At 35.5% G+C, this 19,982-nt stretch overlaps 1 protein-coding gene across 5 annotated transcripts in view; it reads right to left on the bottom strand.

The window, feature by feature from the left end:
- The window catches only part of FXR1 (FMR1 autosomal homolog 1), a 58,509-nt gene that overhangs the window by 23,587 nt on the left and 14,940 nt on the right, over positions 1–19,982 (bottom strand). For all 5 annotated transcript variants that reach the window (XM_032875422.1, XM_032875424.1, XM_032875425.1 and 2 more), the window contains exons 2-8: positions 16,910–16,962; positions 15,185–15,278; positions 4,204–4,275; positions 3,638–3,786; positions 3,322–3,415; positions 2,762–2,878; positions 1,422–1,592 (exon numbers count right to left, since the gene is read on the bottom strand). In XM_032875422.1, the coding sequence (XP_032731313.1) occupies positions 1,422–1,592; positions 2,762–2,878; positions 3,322–3,415; positions 3,638–3,786; positions 4,204–4,275; positions 15,185–15,278; positions 16,910–16,962 (750 nt within the window). The remainder of the gene's footprint in view (positions 1–1,421; positions 1,593–2,761; positions 2,879–3,321; positions 3,416–3,637; positions 3,787–4,203; positions 4,276–15,184; positions 15,279–16,909; positions 16,963–19,982) is intronic.

The raw sequence follows: 19,982 nt of genomic DNA, 5'->3' as shown, positions 1-19,982 counted from the left end.
GTCACACTTTTTTTTCATTCTCAACATAAATTATTTTAAAAGCTGTTTTTGTGGAGATACTTTTTAAAAGTACCTACTGATAAGATTAAAATTCCTTACTTCTAACTGGTATAATTTTAAAAGACTGGAAGACTGGAGAGAAGGGAGCCTCTCTACAGGGAATCTATAGTTCTCAGGAAGTTACCTTCCACTTTTACTGTGTGTTCTTTAATAGCCCATAGATGAAGTATATCATGCACCCATCATGTCATATAACACAAAAAATTTTTAAGCATTTTTAATTCTCACAAACTGCAATGTAAGCACAACTATTTTCATTTTAAAATTAGGAAAATTATGCAGAGAAGTTAAGTAACTTTCTCCAAGTTCACTCACTTGGTAGAGACCATTCCAATCAGGTAGTGTGGCTCCAAAGGTTTCAGAAATAAAATTAAAAAATCAGGCCTCTACTAATTCACTTTATGACCCAACTTTTCATGAGAAGAACTATGCATGAAAAGTCAAGATGTGAGGGGCGCCTCAGAGACTCAATTGGTTAAGTGTCTACCTTAGGCTCAGGTCATGATCCCAAGTTGCTAGGATGGACTGGGCTCTCTGCTCAGTAAGGAGTTGGCTTGTCTGTCTGCCCCTCCCCCTTCACTTGTGCTCTTTAACTCAGATGCACACACTCTCATAAATATCTTTTCTTTTTTTTTTAAGATTTTTAAAAATTTATTTAATAGAGAAAGGAGGAGAGCAGAGGGGAAAGTGAGGTAGCAGACTCACCGCGGAGCAGAGAGCCCAACGTAGGCCTTGATCCCAGGACCCTGAGACCACGACCCGAGCCAAAGGCAAATGCCCAACAAGTGAGCCACCCAAGCACCCCTCTAATAAATATCTTAAAAAAAAAAAAAAAAAAAAGTTAAGATTTGAAATCATCACCCTAAAAACCTCATCCACTTTTTCTAATGTGAAGCATGGTCTTAAGGAAAGTCTGAATTATTTCTCAGATTTGTTATTTTCCAATTCAAACAAATGTCATAATTAACCAGTGACAAAATATTATCCAAACTCAAGTTCTTCAAAAGCTCTTCTATTATATGCTATTCATAGTTGCCAGTGTCTGGCACAGTAAGCACTCAAAAAAAGCAAATTATTTGTAATGCACATATAACTGAGTTAAAATCAGACGCAGTTGCTTAAACTTCCAAGAACAGTATGTATTAAATACTCTATAAATATTTTATTGACCCATATAATACAACAGTTCTTCAATCTACCTGCATACACGTAATGGTTACTGGGGCCGACTGATTTTTAAAACTATTTTACTGGGAAACTGAAATTCCAAATAATATATAATCAAGCAAGTTATAATAAAGTTACTAACAAAAAAATTCTTTAAATAAAGTTACCGACATGGGGGACAGACATTAGCTTACCTCTCCATAGATTCTAAATGTTCCAGTATCTTCATCTAGCTCAATAGCTGTAACTCCAGGAACCTTCCTAGCTTGCTGTATGTTACTACCATGTGTTCCTATTGCCAGGCCCATCAAATCTTCTCTCACAACAAATTCCTCATGAAAAGCTGCTGCAAGTTGTTTTGTGCACTAGTAAAAGAGGTATATTAAAATTTCTATTACAAAAGATCAAAAACAAATGGTTTTTCATATACCCATGTTTGTAGTAGTAATAATCATCAAGAAGTAAAAGCAAACCAAATGTGTACTAAACAGATAAACAAAATGAGATATATGCATACAAAATTATTTAGCCTTCAAAAGGAAATTTTGACACATGCTACAATGTGGATTGAGGACACTGTGCTTAGTGAAGTAAGCTGGTAACAAAAAAAAAAAAAATGAATACTCTATGATTCCACCCACATGACATTTCTAGAGTAGTCAAATTTATAGAAACAAAAAGTAGAATGGTGGTTGCCTGAGGGGGTTGGGGGGGTGGATATGGGAAGTTGCTGTCTAGTGGATATAGTTTCAGTTTTGCAAAACGAAAAGTTCTCGAAATTGGTTGATTAACAACATGAACAGACAACACAACTGAACTCTACACTTTAAAATGGTAAGGTGGTAAATATTATGTTGTAATTTACCATAATGTTAAAAAAAACAAAAAGAACTAGGAAAAGATTAAAGAATACTCCTTTGGGATTATATAATAGAAGGGGAAAGAATAGTTTGGTAAGTCTATTTAATCATGATTACAGAAAATAGTTAATTCTAAAACAATTTTCTGGAATTACTGATATAAGAAGTTCTCCAATAGTGTGGCAATGAAGAATAGGAGACAACAGGAGTACCTTAGGATGGGATAAAAAGCAGTAATAGGCTCTTTTTTAGAACCTACACGCTATGTGTCTTCCTCTCCTCTTACATGACAGTTATTATAGTGCACTAGTTAACTAATGGAAGTGTGCTTTGAGTAATAGCTGACAGGGTAATTAAAGAAAAAGTTAAGGACAGAGTAAAGAAAAACTAGTAATATAGTTCTACTGGATATCCCTAATGAGTTTCTAAGTTCTTTGGCACCCGTTATCTATGTCCTAACAAAAAACTCAGTAAGTATTTAGCAAACAAAAGCTATTTGGGGAAAGTAACAGAAAAAAAAAAATTGCTCTAAGGGCACAATGACGCCTGGAATCAGACATAAAACAGGTCCCAAGGTAACTTTTAATAGTCAAGCAGTTTAAGCCAAGGAACTTGATTAATATACTTATGAAACTAAATAGGACACACAAAAAAACTCTGATAAACCCACTTACTTCTAAATGCTTAGTGGCCTCTTCATTTCTGGACATAAGCATCAACTTCGTACGAATACTTCGCAAATGCATGTCACTTAAAATATTTACTCTCTTCACAGTTGCTTCGCTGGCAGACTATAAACAAGCAAGTTAATCACTCAAAATCATCTTATTTTTCAAGACAATACAAACAAGAACCTTCCACATAAAACCTTCCTTTTCCTCATCTACTACACTTCTCTCCCCACCATTTCCCCCTCCCAAAGGTAATCCTACTCCCCAATCCCCTTTCTGAATTCCATTATTTAGTTCTGCTATTCAAATTATGATTGGGGTTAGGAGGGCAGGGGAGGATCCAGGATCCCACAAATTCATAATATCATGTTGTTCAGAATGCCTTATTAAGATTTTTTCTTCCACAGAAGATAGAAATTAACATTTTATAGCTGTGAAAAATTTTTCTTCCATATGTATTAACAAACTTACTGCACACCAAGTTAATTTTTATCTTTTCAAATATTTAATTATAAAACCTGTGAAACATCCACTGGCTACCTTAAAACATGTAGTTATCTTACCAATATCATTAGCTGTGTGGTTTCTGGATGGTAAAAAATTCTGCATGCTCCTACTGCTTTCTTAAAATCTTTATGTGCATTTTCATTAGCACACCTAGGGAGAAATTGATTCATATTTAAGACCTAAATGACAGATTAAACCAGAAGGCAATTATAATGCAAACTAAGTATTTCATTTTGACACTACTCATTAAAACTTTGTTTACTAAAAAGATTTTCTATCCGAAGTTTTTGGGTGTTTGGGAAAAAGATTTTTGTAGCACTAAAAAATCTTCTTAATTCACAAAGCAATTCAACAGTAAACAAAATTACTCACGCCTCTCTCAAATCCTCAGGAACATCCACTGTGCATTTAAAGAAGGTATTTTTTTTGACAGTTTTATTTTGATTGACAGGCCGAAGTCGTTCAAATGTGACTATTTCATTGTAAGTGGCATCACAAGCAGCATATTCAATGACATAAAACTAAAAGACATCAAAATACTTTAAAAATCCCATCTGAACAAAAATAAGGAGCTTTAAATGAAGTTCTAATTGCCTTGCTCAGCTTACCAGCAGACCCTCCCCCTTGTGGCACAAATACTAAACACAGATTAGTTACATCAATCTGATTTGCCTAAACTAGATTATAGGCTCTTACAAGCATGAACCTTGGTGGTCCTCACATGCTTGAAGCGTATTCCTGAAGAGCAGCTTTGAGGTTTGCAAACTCAGAAAACAAATAAAAATAAATGGTCTAATGAATTTTTAAAATATATGATCAACTATTTCCAAATTAGGAGTTCAGAAACAAAACTAAGAACTGAAGTAACATTTACAGAAACCAGGAGTTGAGGTATTTCTTTGGAAACTAGTCACAAAGCAAGTGTAAAGATCACTTACTTCTCCTTTCATCATTCGAACTTTAGCCAACCACCATCCACAGGGTTCTTGGTCATTTGCTCTTGAATATACCTGAGAAGAAGAAAAAAAGGCCCTTATCCATTTATCCTGGAAGATTTCAACATTACAATGACTTACGATAAATGCCAAATCCCATTAAATTCTAGAATCAAAAATGTCACTGCACTAAAATTAGTTAACCATAACTTAATGAAAGAGTCATGTCTGTTTAAACTTTACTACTGAAAAACAAACTGAACCCTTTTGAGGCAATTTGGCTCTTTGGAAATCTAATTCCAAATTCAGGAGATTTTCCAAACATAAATATTATTTTAAAGAATGCTCTTCACAAGGCAGTTTAACATAGTGTAAAACAGAGTTCTTTCACAGTTTCTGTCAATCCTGTTCACTCTTAAGCACTGCACTCTGATGATTCCAGTATCAGACACAAGGTTAAGCTAGAAATTACTAAAGACATTTTAAATCTCACAACAGTATTTCTAAGATGCTGAAATCAAGAACGGTTTTCTTAAAGAAACCCAATTTTAAAACCTTCAAGGATATGATATTTAGAATTTAGATTCCTTCCTGAAGAGCCTAAATCAAATGCACTAAAATTGTTCAGCTGACCAATAAAAATTTAAATTATACACATTTAGTACATGTAGCACAGTTCATAAGAATCTTACAAACCTCTTCTGTAAAAAAAAAATTATCTTATATCCTCTGAATTTGTAATTATCAGGTATTTTGTAACATAACGTTAACATTAGAGAAGTTTCCCTTAGGGATTAGAGTTATTTCTTATGGTACAGCATCTTGATATATTTTCATTATGTGGAAAACAGGGGGGAAGGTGTGTGGGAAGAGACAACCAAGAAGAACCACGTTAAAATCTTTATTATATTAATAATGTGTCCACAGAGTACAGAGAAATCTATCAATATATGTTAACACCTATCTTTGGGTTAAATGCAAACAACCTGATAATAAGCAAATAGTTTTGGGGGAAAGCCCAAAGGCTCAGTGAGGTGATCGGAAAGTAATCTTGGAAGTAGGAGAATACTGGAAATGTAACTGAATAAGCCAAAATCTCACATCAACTTCACTGTGCACTATGATCAGAAAAAAAGACCTACATACCAATTAGGCTCCAGTGGACTCAATTTTAGCTTTGCAATTCTTTATGAGCAAATCTATTTTGTTAACTTTTATCTTTTTGGTCTCCAAAAAACAATAAATTTTACTTTTCTTTAGAATAAAACAAAATTCATTCTATCTTGCAATTATTTTATGTATCCATGGAACCTCTTATAAATCTAGAGGGAAATCTAATGATCTTAGTTTTTCTATATCTTGAAACACTTCACTATTTCATCATCACTCATCAATTATTCCCAACTGTGCTTTAAAAAAGGCTTAAAAAAAGAAAAAAGAGAGAGAGAGAGACAGAGAAGAATGATGGTATCACCTGGAAGAAGAACACAACAGTGAAATATAGCAAGCGTTACTATTACATCATCCTGGTTTCTTTACTGCATAGTCTTTCAAGAAAGTATAAAGACTGGAGACACCATTCTTGCAGTCTGCTTTTGGTTTTCACTGAACAGTTACGAATTCAGAATTTTTAATTTTCCACCCATAACTGCAAAGACAAAATTTAGAGGAAGGGCTTTCACAATTATTAGAGGAATCTGGATTGATGCAGAGACAGACAACAGCACTCTAGATTCTGATGATGAATGTGAAATTACAAGCAGAATCTCCCCATGAAGCCTTTAGATGATGAATAGTCCCAAACAATATACTTCTAAGAAGAAAAAGGAAATTTAATATCCTCACCCAGTTAATTATTCAAACTGTGACTTCATCATACAAAATCATGCAACGAGACTCGGGACCATTCTGTTTTTCTAAAAGGACATGTGATCATATTCTTTCATCTTTTATGACTGTACACCAAAATGTACCCCCATACAAGCTCACAAGTGGGCAAATGCCAAAGGCAGCTGTGTATACAAAGATGACTAGAAAGAAACAAATGATGAAGACATGCAAAAAATGCAATGGGTTAGTCAGTGCAACTGGTTAAATATGAAGATGATATAATTATAGCACAAAGATAACTATGCTCTGTTCAATAAAATTAGAAGCCACTAAGAGTTCCAAAATATTCTTAAAGTACCGCATTTCTGATAACCCAAGTGTAAGATGAACCAGAATGAAATGATAAACTAGAACTTACTAGATGTGTTTTAAATTTAATTATCAGTATTTGTGAGAATTTAATCTGCGTTTATGCATGACAGCTGATGAGCAGTAAGTAGTATTTAGAGACTTGTACTCATTTATATATATATAATCAAAACCAGGAAAATATGGCATAAAAAGTTGTATTTGCTATGTTTTTTTTTTTTTTAAGATTTATTTATTCAGGGTGGGGGAGGCATTAGAGGGAGAAGGAGAAACTCAAGCAAACTTTGCTCTGAGCAAGGAGCCCAACACAGGGCTCTACCTCACCACTCTGAGACCACAACCTAAGCAAAAACCAAGAGTCAGATGCTTAACTGACTACGCCACTGAGGCACCCCTGTATTTGCTATGTTTAAATGCTCATTAAGATACTTAATGTTGACCTTCAGCATTCTTTTATTCTTAACTTCAGTGAAATTATATGTAAACAGACTTAAATTTTTTTAGAAACGGCCCACCGGGACCAAATGGTAAGTGCTGATGACCATTCTCCCTCAGTATGCCGCAGATTAAAAGAAACCCCTAATAACAAGAGGGAAAATGCCCATTCCAAGTACTATCTCAGAAAGGCAAGTTCAGCTAAACAGATTGGAGTATCTGTTGATACCTAGTGAATGGGTGTCTTAAAAGTTTCGGTTGGGGGGCACCTGGGTGGCTCAGTGGGTTAAAGCCTCTGCCTTCAGCTCAGGTCATGATCTCAGGGTCCTGGGATCGAGCCCCACATCGGGCTCTCTGCTCAGCAGGGAGCCTGTTTCCCCCTCTCTCTCTGCCTGCTTCTCTGACTACTTGTGATCTCTGTCTCTGTCAAATAAATAAAACCTTTAAAAAAAAAAAAAAAGTTTCGGTGGGGGCGGGGGAGGAAGAATGGGTCTTTAAACTACCTAAACCCCTTTGCTCTAATTCTACTTTCACCAAAATAAAATTTTCTAGGAATGTGACTTCCTATGTGAGCTTACCACCAAATAAAGAGAATAAATCATTCTGGATTGCCTTGAAGCTTTATCTCTCATTGAACATTAAAATTCTGGATTTCATTTTATACTTACATCTACCTCTGTAAGCTTCATTAAAAACTTTACCCCTGAAAGACAAAGTCATTCTCATAAAGCCAACTAAATCCAAGTTCATGAGCTTGAATCAAACACTATGAATTTGGCTCCACTTGAGTGCAGTGGGTCAAATCACATTCTTTCCAAAATGAACAGTTTATCTTACACAATAAAAAATCACTTTAATGACGCATTAAAACTGTGCCATAGTATACTGTGTCCCTGATGTTGATCACTGTATTTATGACTCCATCACTGGAGTAGGAGCACCTCAAAGAAATTACCTTTATTCAGACTTTAAATTTCCAAACTATTCCCAAGGAACAAATCACACTCTAAAGCAACAGCCCTCATTGTCTTAACATTCTAAGTTTCTACAAATCCAAGGAAGAGCTTTAAAAAAAGACCAAAGAGGACCCGTGAGAGACCTAAAAGCACAACAGTACTCAGACTGAAGAAGTCCAATTTCATGGAGTGGAGAATGGAACATGAAAAATCAAATTCCAGAATTCTATTTCAGGGTTCTTTCCGCCAAATAACTCCAAGTCAAACCCTACTACAAAACAGCCTCTAAATTCTAACACACAACCAAAGTATTATTGCTTAAATGAATTACAGTCATGTTATTAACCTTTCAATCAAGTTACTAATGTTTAACTATGCTTTTCAAAGTCACAACCAAATATGAACACCAGAAATAGTTTTTTTACTAGTTTTCACCAAATTAACTGAAAAGAGTATTTCTAAATAATGTTAACCATTAAACTGAATAATCATAACAGCCAGTTTTATAATTATTATTCCTCTATATTCACTATTTCATCTCATTACAATTATAACCTATCATAAAGAAATGGAAAATGTACATTAGGAAAGCAAGTTTAACATCTAGAACACACTGAGGTGATTTATCTACCTATACATAGTATTTTCTCATTCAACTATGTCACTGATACTTTTAACAAATGGGTTTAAAGTCTTGGAAAATAGCCATTTCCCATGTAACAACAATCAAGAATGTTTACCTCTTCTTTAAACATATGCAAATTTCCCAAGCCCTAAGACTAACTGTAAACTTGGCATTATAAGAAAGACTAATTACAGAGAGAGAAAATTTTCAGACTGGTTGCAAGAATCAAATTGAGACATTTTTTAAAGGTAGAACAGAGGGGCGCCTGGGTGGCCCAGTAGGTTAAGCATCCTTCAGCTCAGGTCAAGATCCCAAGTCCTGGGATCAATCCCCAAGCCGCATAGGTGCTCTCTGCTCAGTGGGGAGCCTGCTTCTCCTTCTCCCTGCCATTCCACCTTCTTGTGCTATCAAATAAATAAAATCTTTTAAAAGATAATTAATAAAGGCAGAATGGAAACTACATGTATCTTCATCTTTTATATTAAAAAAAACCTGAATTTTAAAAATTTTAAGGTAAGGGTGGGCACCTGGGTGGCTTAGCTGGTTAAGCATCCAACACTTTTTTTTAAGATTTTTTTTTTTTATTTGACAGAGCACTCAAGTGTGCACGCCAGCGTAAGCAAGGGAAACAGCAGGGAGAGGGAGAAACAGGTTCCCCACTAAGGAGGGAGCCCAATGAGGGGCTTGATCCAAGGACCTTGGAATCATGACCTGAACAGAAGGCAGATGCTTAACTGACTGAGCCACCCAGGCACCCCTAAGCATCCAACTCTTGATTTCAGCTCAGGTCATGATCTCAAGATCCTGAGAATGGCCCCGCCATTGGGATCCTCAGCATGGAATCTGAGAATCTCTCTCTCCATCCTGCCTATGTCCCTCTCCCATCTCACAGGGGCTTACAGGTCTTACCCCCGCGTCTCCCTCTCTCAGTAAATAAAAAAATGTTTTTCTTAAATTTTCAGATATGGGAGTCTCTTATCTCAAATTATTCTTATTAGTCTTGTTTCTCTCAAGGAATCTGTCCCAACATTATAAATGAAATATAAAGACATAGGAACATAATGTCTGACAATTCACCATTTAAAAAAAAAAAAGGTTTATGCCACAAGAACAGAAACTTGACAATTCTTATCTCAACCAGAAAGCACAATTTCAAAAAAAAAAAAAAAAGATTTTTTTAATCAAATATGTTAAACCCAAGAGAAAAACCTTGTAGAATTATATACTGGCTTCAGTGTCAGCCTTCCTATGGAATGTGTGTGTGAGCTCATGTACTAACTTCCTGAACAAAGCAGGTATCTATAATAAAAAAACAAAACACTTCACATGTGAAATCACTGGGGAAAAAAACATTCTCTATTGCACTTCCAATATCCCAGAATACTGTATTATATATCCAGCTTAAGAAAATTTAAAGAAATCATTTTCCCATGATTTCCAATTTCACAAGGTGAGCATTTTCTTAGCAATCTTTTTTAAGATTTTATTTATTTGACACAGAGAGAAAGAGAAAGAGAACACAAGCAGAGGGAGTGGGATAGGGAGAAGCAGGCTTCCATCCCAGGATCATGACCTAAGCCGAGGGCAGAGGGCAGATGCTCAACAACTGAGCCACTCAGGCACCCCTTTCTTAGCAATCTTAAGTTAGCAAAGTCAGCAAAGCAAGCACTTACTGAAAAAAATTTATTCTATCAAATGTTAAAGATCTTAAAACATATGCCACTTTTTTAAAAAGTCAAAGAAAAAGGCGCCAAGAGGTTTAAAAATAAGGCTTTGGATTTTAAACCTTTCAAAACCTTCTTTCTCTTATAAATCATATAGTTCTTCCTTAAGGACATTAGAACATGACACTAATTTATGTTATATAATTCCATGTAAGCCCCATATATTGACTGGAAAGATGAACCTCAAGTAGCCAAACATTTTTACAGTAGTAAAATTTTAGGATAAACCATATGAAATTGTCAAAATTCAACCATTCCTGACTTACAAGAAAGAAACTGTCATACTGAACTTTAAATAAATGACTGAAGAGACTCGATAAAAAGCTCCCTCCTGTATCCTTTTTGTTCTAAATCCATTAGTGATGACCAAATCAAAGTCACCTTTCCCTTCTTAAAAGAGAAAGGGTTCTTAGCGGTACAAAAGAACAAGAGTTAAGAGTCTGGCACAAAACTAACAACACCCTATGAATATAGTGTAATGTATCAGAGAATAACATTCAAGTCAAAAACTGGAACTGGTTCTCGGTTTCCCAACCTTCAGCCTGTGTGACCTTGGAAAGCTTAGTAAGTATTCATAGAGCTTAGAAGAGGCCCTCAAGAAACTTATGTCAAACTCAGATCATTTTTTTAAAAAGCCAGTTGGGGGTGCTAGGTGGCTCATTCAGTTAAGCATCTGCCTTCAGCTCAGGTCATGATCCAGGAGTCCTCTGACTGAGCACTGGGTAGGGCTCCCTGCTTGGGGGGGGGGGGTCTGTTCCTTCCCCTCTGCCTCTACCCACCTCAACCCACTTCACCCCCACTTCTGGCTCCTGCACATGTGAGTGCCCACTCTCTCTCTCAAATAAATAAAATCTTAAAATTTTAAAAAGCCAGTTATAGCTTATACATGTTAGTGCTATACAAGTGTCAACTGTCATTTAATGCTATATGGTATGTGACTGACAGAAACAGTGGCTGATGACTTAAGTTAATATACTAAAATATACTGTGCAATGAATTTGTCTAGAGAAAAGTATCAAGTTAGATTAAAAACCTAAATACTCCTGGGGAGCCTGGGTGGCTCGGTTGGTTAAGCATTTGGCTCTTGATTTCAGCTCACGTCATAATCTCAGTGTGGTGGGATGGAGCCCCACACATCAGGCTACACACTCAGCAGGTAGCTGGCTTGGGATTCTCTGTCCCACTCTTCCTCTGCCCCTCCCTAACCTGCACACCACTCACCCTCTCTAAAATAAATAAAGCTTAAAAAAACAAAACAAAACAACAAAAAAATACTCCTTAAAACAAAAAAGACTACACCTGTAGAAATACAGAAAAAAGTACCCTGAAGGCCACACCAAAATCTTAGCAGACTAGAATAGAATAAACTTCATGGGAAAAGCGATTAAATATACTTTTTAACTGTCCAGGAGAAAGCACCACAGATAAAAAATTATCCATAAAATACAAAGATTTCCTACATCAAAATCCACATAAACCACACAAAATTCATAGAACAAAGGGCTTACAGCCAATAAACTAATTTAAAAGATGCTCCATATCACTAGTGATAAAGGAAATATTAACACTGAACACATCAGCTTTCCTGTTACCAGGTTTATAAAACTTTACAACTTAATAATAACCCAGGCCAGTCAATCTATGAGGAAACAAACACCTTCATGTATTAGCAAAAGTATGAAGTAGTAAATCAAAATACACTTTTGGAGGACAAAATTGTATGTTCTGGTACCATCAAAATTTTAAATATATATGACTCCAATTTAGCAAGTGAACCACTTAGATTCCATACAATCAGAAAAACGGTTTACTTAAGGACATTACTCTGGGTTTATTTTTTGGCAACAGCAAAAAATCTGCCAGTAATTTTAATTTCTAATTGTGATACATCTGTACTAAAAAATATTATGGGGTGGTCAGAAAGAATCAAGTAAATCTGTTATGTGCATCATGAAAATGTCTATTATATCCCAACTGACTGAATACAGAAATCACAAATATGTAACATATTCTCAATTTAACTTTAAACTCTTTAAAAACGCAAAGAAAAATACAATTCTCGTAAATGAGATTTAAGCTAGAGTGTACAGACAAGCATATCTACACTAAGAGGGAAGTTCGTTTTTTATTTTATATAATACTGTATCATTTCATTTTTTACATTAAACTTTATTACAATTTAAAGGGAGAGGAGAGTGTGCCTGGGTGGCTCAGTGGGTAAGCCTCTGCCTTCAGCTCAGGTCATGATCTCAGGGTCCTGGGATCGAGTCCCGCATCAGGCTCTCTGCTCGTCAGGGAGCCTGCTTCCTCCTCTCTCTCTCTCTCCCTGCCTCTCTGCCTACTTGTGATCTCTGTCAAATAAATATAATCTTTAAAAAATAATAATAATAATAAAATAAAGGGGGAGGAGATTAAAAAGAGAACTACCCTAAATACTCAGTAATCACACCACTGGGTATTTACGCAAAGAATACAGAAACACTAATTCAAAGGGATATATGCACCTCTATGTTTACTGCAGGATTATTTACAATAGCCAAACTATGGAAGCCGCCCTAGTGTGCATCAACTGATGAATGGACAAAGATGTGGGGTGTGTGTGTATACACATAGATACAAACACAACAGAATATTACTGAGCCATTAAAAAGAATAAAGTCTTGCCATTTGCAACGACATGGATGGAGCTAGACAGAACAATGTTCAGCAAAATAAGCAAGTTAAAGAAAGGCAAATGTCGTATGATTTCACTCATATGTGGAATTTAAGAAATAAAGCAAAGGGGAAAAAAAAAGAAAGACACACCAAAGCACAAACTTGTAAGTATAGAGAACAGAAGGTTACCAGAGGGGAAATGGGTAGGAGAATGGGTGAAAGAGGTGAAGGAGATTTTGAGTACACTTACCTTGATAAGCCCTGAGTAACACATATAAACCTACACAATCACTATATTGTATACGTAAAACTAATCAAACACTGTATGTTAACTACATTAGAATTAAATTTTTAAAAATTTAAAAAAAGAGTCAGGAGTTTCAATAATTTAAAATCTATGGGTGGCAAGATCAATTTTAAAATTCTTTTATGTGAATTTTCAAATTTTTCAAAAGTGGAAAAAAATGACAGCTTAATTTCAAATAATTTAAGGAGCAAACTTCACCAAAATGGAACCATAAAAGACAATGTGAAAGAAAACACTCTGCAATCATCAATTTCCAAATCATTCCATCTCTTACACCAATATTTTGTATACAGCTGGGGAGGCAGGCAAAAAAGATGGTCCAGGAACTTCTTAGTCTGAGACAGGGGAAAGCACAATATAACAACACCACAAGCACACCACCAAGTTTTTCCTTTAATCCGAGCCTTGACACCATCATTATCTAAAAAATTTAAAAACTATGAAAAGCACTAGTCTCACAACTAACCACCACACATTTCTAATTCCAGAACATTTCCAAAACGAAGTCATTCCTTGCCTAACCCGATTCATCACAAGAATTCCAGAAGAAAAAACTTCTGAAACAGATATAAATTTTTACCCCTCCCTACAAAAAGATGTTGATTAGAAAAGGATTCATTGTTGAGAAAAACGTTTTCACTGGAGTCTAAAGTCCAAGTGAACAAGTACAGTAGTGATCAGCAGCATCACCGCTACAATTCACAGTACCCACCAGCAGCCTATTTCATACTCCTTAATTTACTGCAAACACTTCACCACTTTGTTTCCCTGTGTCTTCCCATACGATCTATGATACTTCCCTAAAAGACACAAATACACATCACACCTAGACTACAGTTACAGGGCTCCTTAGAAAGAAGTCCTTAGTTTCCACTTTTGGTGGATATGAACTATAAAAGAAAAAACAATTAAGTCGTAACAAACTCTGATTCAGCAAAAGCAAAAGGGTTCCTAGTGAATTTAGAGCATGTAATTAAAATCTAGGCCAAATTTCAGAATGGAAAGGAATTTAGGCTACCAGGAATTAAAAGTGCCACCGTTCTTTGGGTTCCTAGCACATTAACATCTACGATTAATAGTAACTCGAAATTTACCATTAGAATTTACAAAAAGTAAAAAACATACCTAAATGAGTTCATATGCCAAGACTCAGAACCCTGTCTGGCACAGAATACATACTGCTAAGTGCTTATAAAAACATTTAAGACAGATTATTTCATCTGTTTAAGTGTTCCTATACCTCCAGATCCCCAACCCAACCCTACATAAACTAGAAAAACATATTTAGCATATTAGAGCACCTTGAAGGAATTATATCAATTTCTTGAAAATCACAAGTTTCCTATTTCCAACAGACTCACAACACCTCTATTTGACAGTTACTTCCATGTTTCATTTCACATAACAACAGGCATATTTAACAACATTAACATATTGAAAATAGACATCCAAACTCTACTAGTGTGAAAAAAGCAACATACAAAGAAGTCGCACTATATGATCCCACTTTTATTTTTAAAAGTAGGGGACAGCCTGTGACTGACTGACAAAGAGAGTCAATATTGGTTTTTTCTTCTCATGTAATTCCTATTTAGTCCTTTTTGTTTTTCTGTACTTTTAAAATCTTCTGGACATTTCTAAAGTATACAAGGCTGTATACATATTACCATATTTCATATTTTTATGTATCAACTATATTAATGATCACAATAAAGGATAACTATTATTATAAAGATACTAAGAAAAAAAGTACAAGAAAAGTTTTAAAGTAATTAGCAAAAAGGAAAACAGCAACCAACACCACACAGCTCTCTGTGCCATATTCTATATAAACCAATTCAATTACACTATCATTCTTAACTCCCAAATTATTATTTTCATGGTAAAGAAACTTGACCAAGGACACAAAGCTAAAAATGTTAAAGCTAAGACATGAATCCCAACTGACTCCAAAACTCAAGCCCTGCTATATATATTACGCAGCCAATTAACAATAGAAAACCAGCGAAACTATCAGCTAAACAGATTTTCCTAAAAGTGTATTTATTTAAAACACATACACAAAAAAACTTAAAATACATACCTCTACTTCATCTCCTTCACTAATTTCTTTTTTTATGTCAGGTGGTGGTGGTAATCTAACTTCATTAAATGGAACCTGGCGTTCTGGCTGCCAGCTGAAAGATCAGGAAAGGAATGAACAATTTTGAAACAGATTATTCGAAAAGCCCCTAATATGTCAGCTGTAATCTATGCTTAGTAGTGTATATTTGAATTAATCATTTAGCTTTCCTTAATGAAAAGCAAGCTTCATTCATATTATATTTTTCCAAGTAATTAGTCTGTTAAAATTTTTGCATGACTCTTGATGAAGTTCATAAATTAACATCATTAATACTAATTATGTGTAACTGTCCAAATTACTCATCCTAAAGTAACAATACATACAGTTTTCTAAAAATGAAATAGGCTAAGTTCATAGTAATAATTCAGACTTAAATAATGTCACATCTACATTGTCAATAAACAGCAGTGCAACCAACTTACTTCAATCTTACAAGTATATGACTTCTCAAAGGAACAATTTCAGAGCTTACAGAATATTAACTTCATAATTCATGTGCACATGTTCACAAAAATGCAGAAAATTACTGTTATTTTACATAAATGAATTTGAAGATTTAATTTTCTTACACAGAATTTACATTTTCTGCACTGAATATACATGTTAATATCAAAACTTGGGAAAAGCTGACTTCTATCTTTATAGCAAATATGACCAAATTAAAACAAACTTAGCTATTGTTTGACTAACATTTTTTGTGTCATACTGTATAAACTGGGTTGATAAAATTAAAAATTCCTCCCTATTCTAATAATATTCATATGCCTGGGAGGTACACTAGCACATAAAATATCAAATAAATTCCTATGGCTTCCAACTGAAGATGTTGTGCAAAACAGGAAACAAGACTTTTGAGTGCTTTCTTTCCACCATTACGATCTAAATGGCAGCTGCTGGGAATCATCCCAACACATGTTTCTACATGCAAAGCTGCTGGGCGGATCTCTCTTCAGGCCATTCCAGAATCAGCTTAAAAGTGAAAGTTGAAGACATCTTTTGACCTTCAATTATACAGTGCTCCTTTACAACTCCTCCGAACCAAGCCCAACACACTTTCACATTTACTTGGGAAAGAGGATTAGGAGCAGGGGAATGGGCAGGATCCCCGCTGAGTAGGAATCCCCCCCACCCAATGTGGGCTCAAACCCAAGGACTCCAGGGTCATGACCTGAGCCAAAGGCAGCTGCTTAACCGAATGAGCTTAAGCGAATGAGCCACCAGGGTGCCCATCTTTCACATTTTTTAAACAAGGCCTAGGCCCTACAACAACTATAAAGCTGATACTCCTAATTAATATCAAGTTTAAATTAAAGGCAGCCCAATACAAACCAGCAGCCATTTGGAAAGCCTTCGACAAAGCGTTTCAACATTCTGGGATTTTAAGAATTAGGCATAGTATAATCCCATTTGTGCCATCTGATTTTTGCAAAAAATACTAATTCATGTTCACATTATGTTTTTACAAAAAAAAGTCATGAAAAAAGTAACAAGTACACTGTGGGAAGAAAAAGAGGTGAAAAGTTATCAAAACTAGAACTACCTGAACTTGTAAGATGATCAAACAACCAAAGACTCCCACCCAAAAGCAAAATCATTTTTCACTGGCAATCAGAACACCCAGAAGCAAACACGAATTTAGCACAATCAATCTTTAAGATCTCTATCGATCAAAAAATGACTTACTTGTTCTCAAAAACAACTGTGAGGGAGTCTTCATGAACATCTTTGATAAATCCCTGCAAAAAACAAAAACATTATCAAAAGCATGTCAATATCCAGTTAAACATTACATTAGGGGTACCTCGCTGGCCTGGTCAGTAGAACATGCAACTTTTGATCCCAAGGTTGTGAGTTCAAGCCCCACTTTAGAGAGAGCACTTAAAAAAAATTACATTAATTGCAAAAGCCTATATTACACATACAAACATGGAACACTGAAAAGAACACAAAGCTTGGAATTAGGCAGATGTGGGTTTGATTTCCATCTCCATCATAATGAGCTATACAGCCTCACAAGTTACTTAGCCTCTTTGAATCTGTTTCTACATAGTGTCACCTACCCTGGAATTAGGAAAAAAAATCAATGTACATCCCTGAAACATCATAGGTATTAGTCTATACTCAAAGTGAGCAAGGCTGTCTTTAGTACCGTGACTAGGAGTTCATGCTCTTATCATCAGGCTGCTAAGGTTCATATCCCAAGTTCTAGCATTTACACATTCGTGGGCATAATTTTAATTTAATGGTTCATTACAGCATCATACCTTTTGGAATTACGAAAATTGTGAGATTTAATGTTCACCATACTACTTGGTGAAATACTCCGCCATTAATAAAAAGCATTATTACATTTTGAATACTAAGCTACCATTAATTTATTTTTCCTACCAAGTTCCCTTCCACCTTCACTTAAAAACAAAAAATAAAACAAAACAAAAAAACTACAATAAGTACACTGCCTCAAAGCCATTTTGGAATGAATGTAAAGATTTGTAATAAAAATCAGTGATCATTTTCTATTCTTAAAATTAATTTTGAAACCAGTATTTTTAATCTATCTTCATTTGACTGATACAGCTGAAACAAACTGTTAAGATCTGACATTCAAGAAAGAGCAAAGGACTTGGGTGTAGAGTAACTTCAAATACTTGCTCTGCCACTGTGTAACCTTGGGAGTGCAGTCCACATAGCACTTGTATGATTACAGCTGAAATTAAGTGACCCTTTATATTACTGTCAAGAAGACAACCTTAGTCAAATCCTACACACTTTGAGCCACAAGGTATTCACAGTAAATAACTTTCCAAGACATCTTTATCACACTAGACTCCATAATATCCCTAAGAACTAGCTAAATAAACACACTTGCAGTACCTGGTTAAAACAAGGCAGGGATGAACATTTCCAGTTCACCTCATCTTCCTGTCCAAAAGTCAATTTAGTAATACTAAAGGAACTTTTTTTTTTTTTAAAGATTTTATTTATTTACTTGACAGACAGAGATCACAAGCAGGCAGAGAGGCAGGCAGAGAGAGAGGGGGAAGCAGGCTCCCCCCAGAGCAGAGAGCCCGACGCGGGGCTCGATCCCAGGACCCTGGGATCATGACCTGAGCCGAAGGCAGAGGCTTTAACCCACTGAGCCACCCAGGCGCCCCCTACTAAAGGAACTTTGAGGCATAAACCAACAATGACAATAAAGAGAAAAGAAAAAATTGCAACAAAATTTCAGAAATTCAGAAAACAGAAATCAGTAATTTAAAAAACAAAGCAACAATTATTAATATTGAAATGATTACTCTATGTCAGACATTATTCTAAGCAAACAGCAAACCAAAAACTGAAACAAAGGCGCAGTGAAAAGAGCAGAAAAGTAAGCAGATCACTACTACTACCCCAGAAAATTTAAAGATAAAAACTCTTGGAAAGGAGAGGGTAATAGATGTGGCTAAATATAAAATCATTTTCCTTCATAATATAGATTCACCAATCACAAAACGTAGGTAACTAATAAATCTAAAGACATTGCATTCTTCTCACATTTGCTACTCAATTGCATGATCTTGTATTTGGCCCTATCTCACTCCAGCTTCAAACGTCTATCACCTGCTTTAGTTGTATGCTATGGGACATTTCAGTGCAAATATCCTCTTGTGAGGCTAAACACGGGATACAATCCTTCCGATAGTGCTATAGCAGTTCCTGCCATGCAATTTCACAGACAATTTTTTACTCCTCTTTCTTCCCCAAAGGTAAAAATTAAGAGCTGCCATTCCAGTTCTGATTATCTGACCATGTTATAATAATGAGGGCCTGACGAATTTCTCTATTCCTAGTAGGTTCAACCACAATCACTTTCTGCAATGATTCTGATCAGCATTTTAACAGTTATGTTACCAGCAAATCTATCTCTATTAATACCCTTAACATTTGTAAGGAATATTTCAGAAACAGAATTTCCAAGTTCATGAATATGAAGTAAAACATACCTTACCACCAGAGGTTAGTCCTCTTCAGCTTTCATTAAAATTTTCTACTCCTTCACAAACAACTTTCAGAGTCTAGAATGTTTCACCAAGAAATCTTTGCCATTTCTGTATAATTTACAAAATGACTTCCTTCAAGTCAGAGCTCTAAGCCACTGGGAAATTCTACCCTTCATTATAACAGAAACCTATTTTTCTACCTAAATGTCAACATTTATTCAACTCTTTCCAACCCATCCCCCCACTTTACTTCCACCACCACCATCAGCTTTGTTTGGGTGCACATTTTCCAAAAACTTTAAGAAAAAATACAACTCTAGACACATACTCAAATTACTAATATCCTTCACGTTTAAGATTAAATAGATTAGGAATGAACTCTTAGCAAAAATGCTCTAATCCCCAAATCCTAGATTCTAGGGATAATGTGCTTCTAATGGCCAGATCTCTATGAAATTGTGTCCATCTGACGCAGGACTCCGATATCACTTCTCATCGTTATTTCTGTATGCTCGGAAGTCACCAAAATGATGATACTAGGTCCCTATACACTCAAGCCCCCAAAACAGCAGGGTAAGGCACTGCCAAAATCTTTTGAGTCAGGGGACAGTAAATAACAATGGTCATATTTGTCTGCACAAGACAATAGCAGGCCTTATGATTTTGTGTCTCCACAACTTCTGTACCTCCTTGAGTTCTAATCCAACCTTTGGGGATTCTGTCTCTTCACAGTCACCATTCATCCTGCGCAGGACCTGTTATTTCTCAGAACA

Source organism: Lontra canadensis, unplaced genomic scaffold (genome assembly GCF_010015895.1).
Source record: "Lontra canadensis isolate GAN:19392208 unplaced genomic scaffold, GSC_riverotter_1.0 scaffold56, whole genome shotgun sequence".
Taxonomy (NCBI): Eukaryota; Metazoa; Chordata; class Mammalia; order Carnivora; family Mustelidae; genus Lontra; species Lontra canadensis.
The sequence above is the reverse complement of the archived record's forward strand: the minus strand, read 5'-3'. Positions and strand labels throughout refer to the sequence as shown.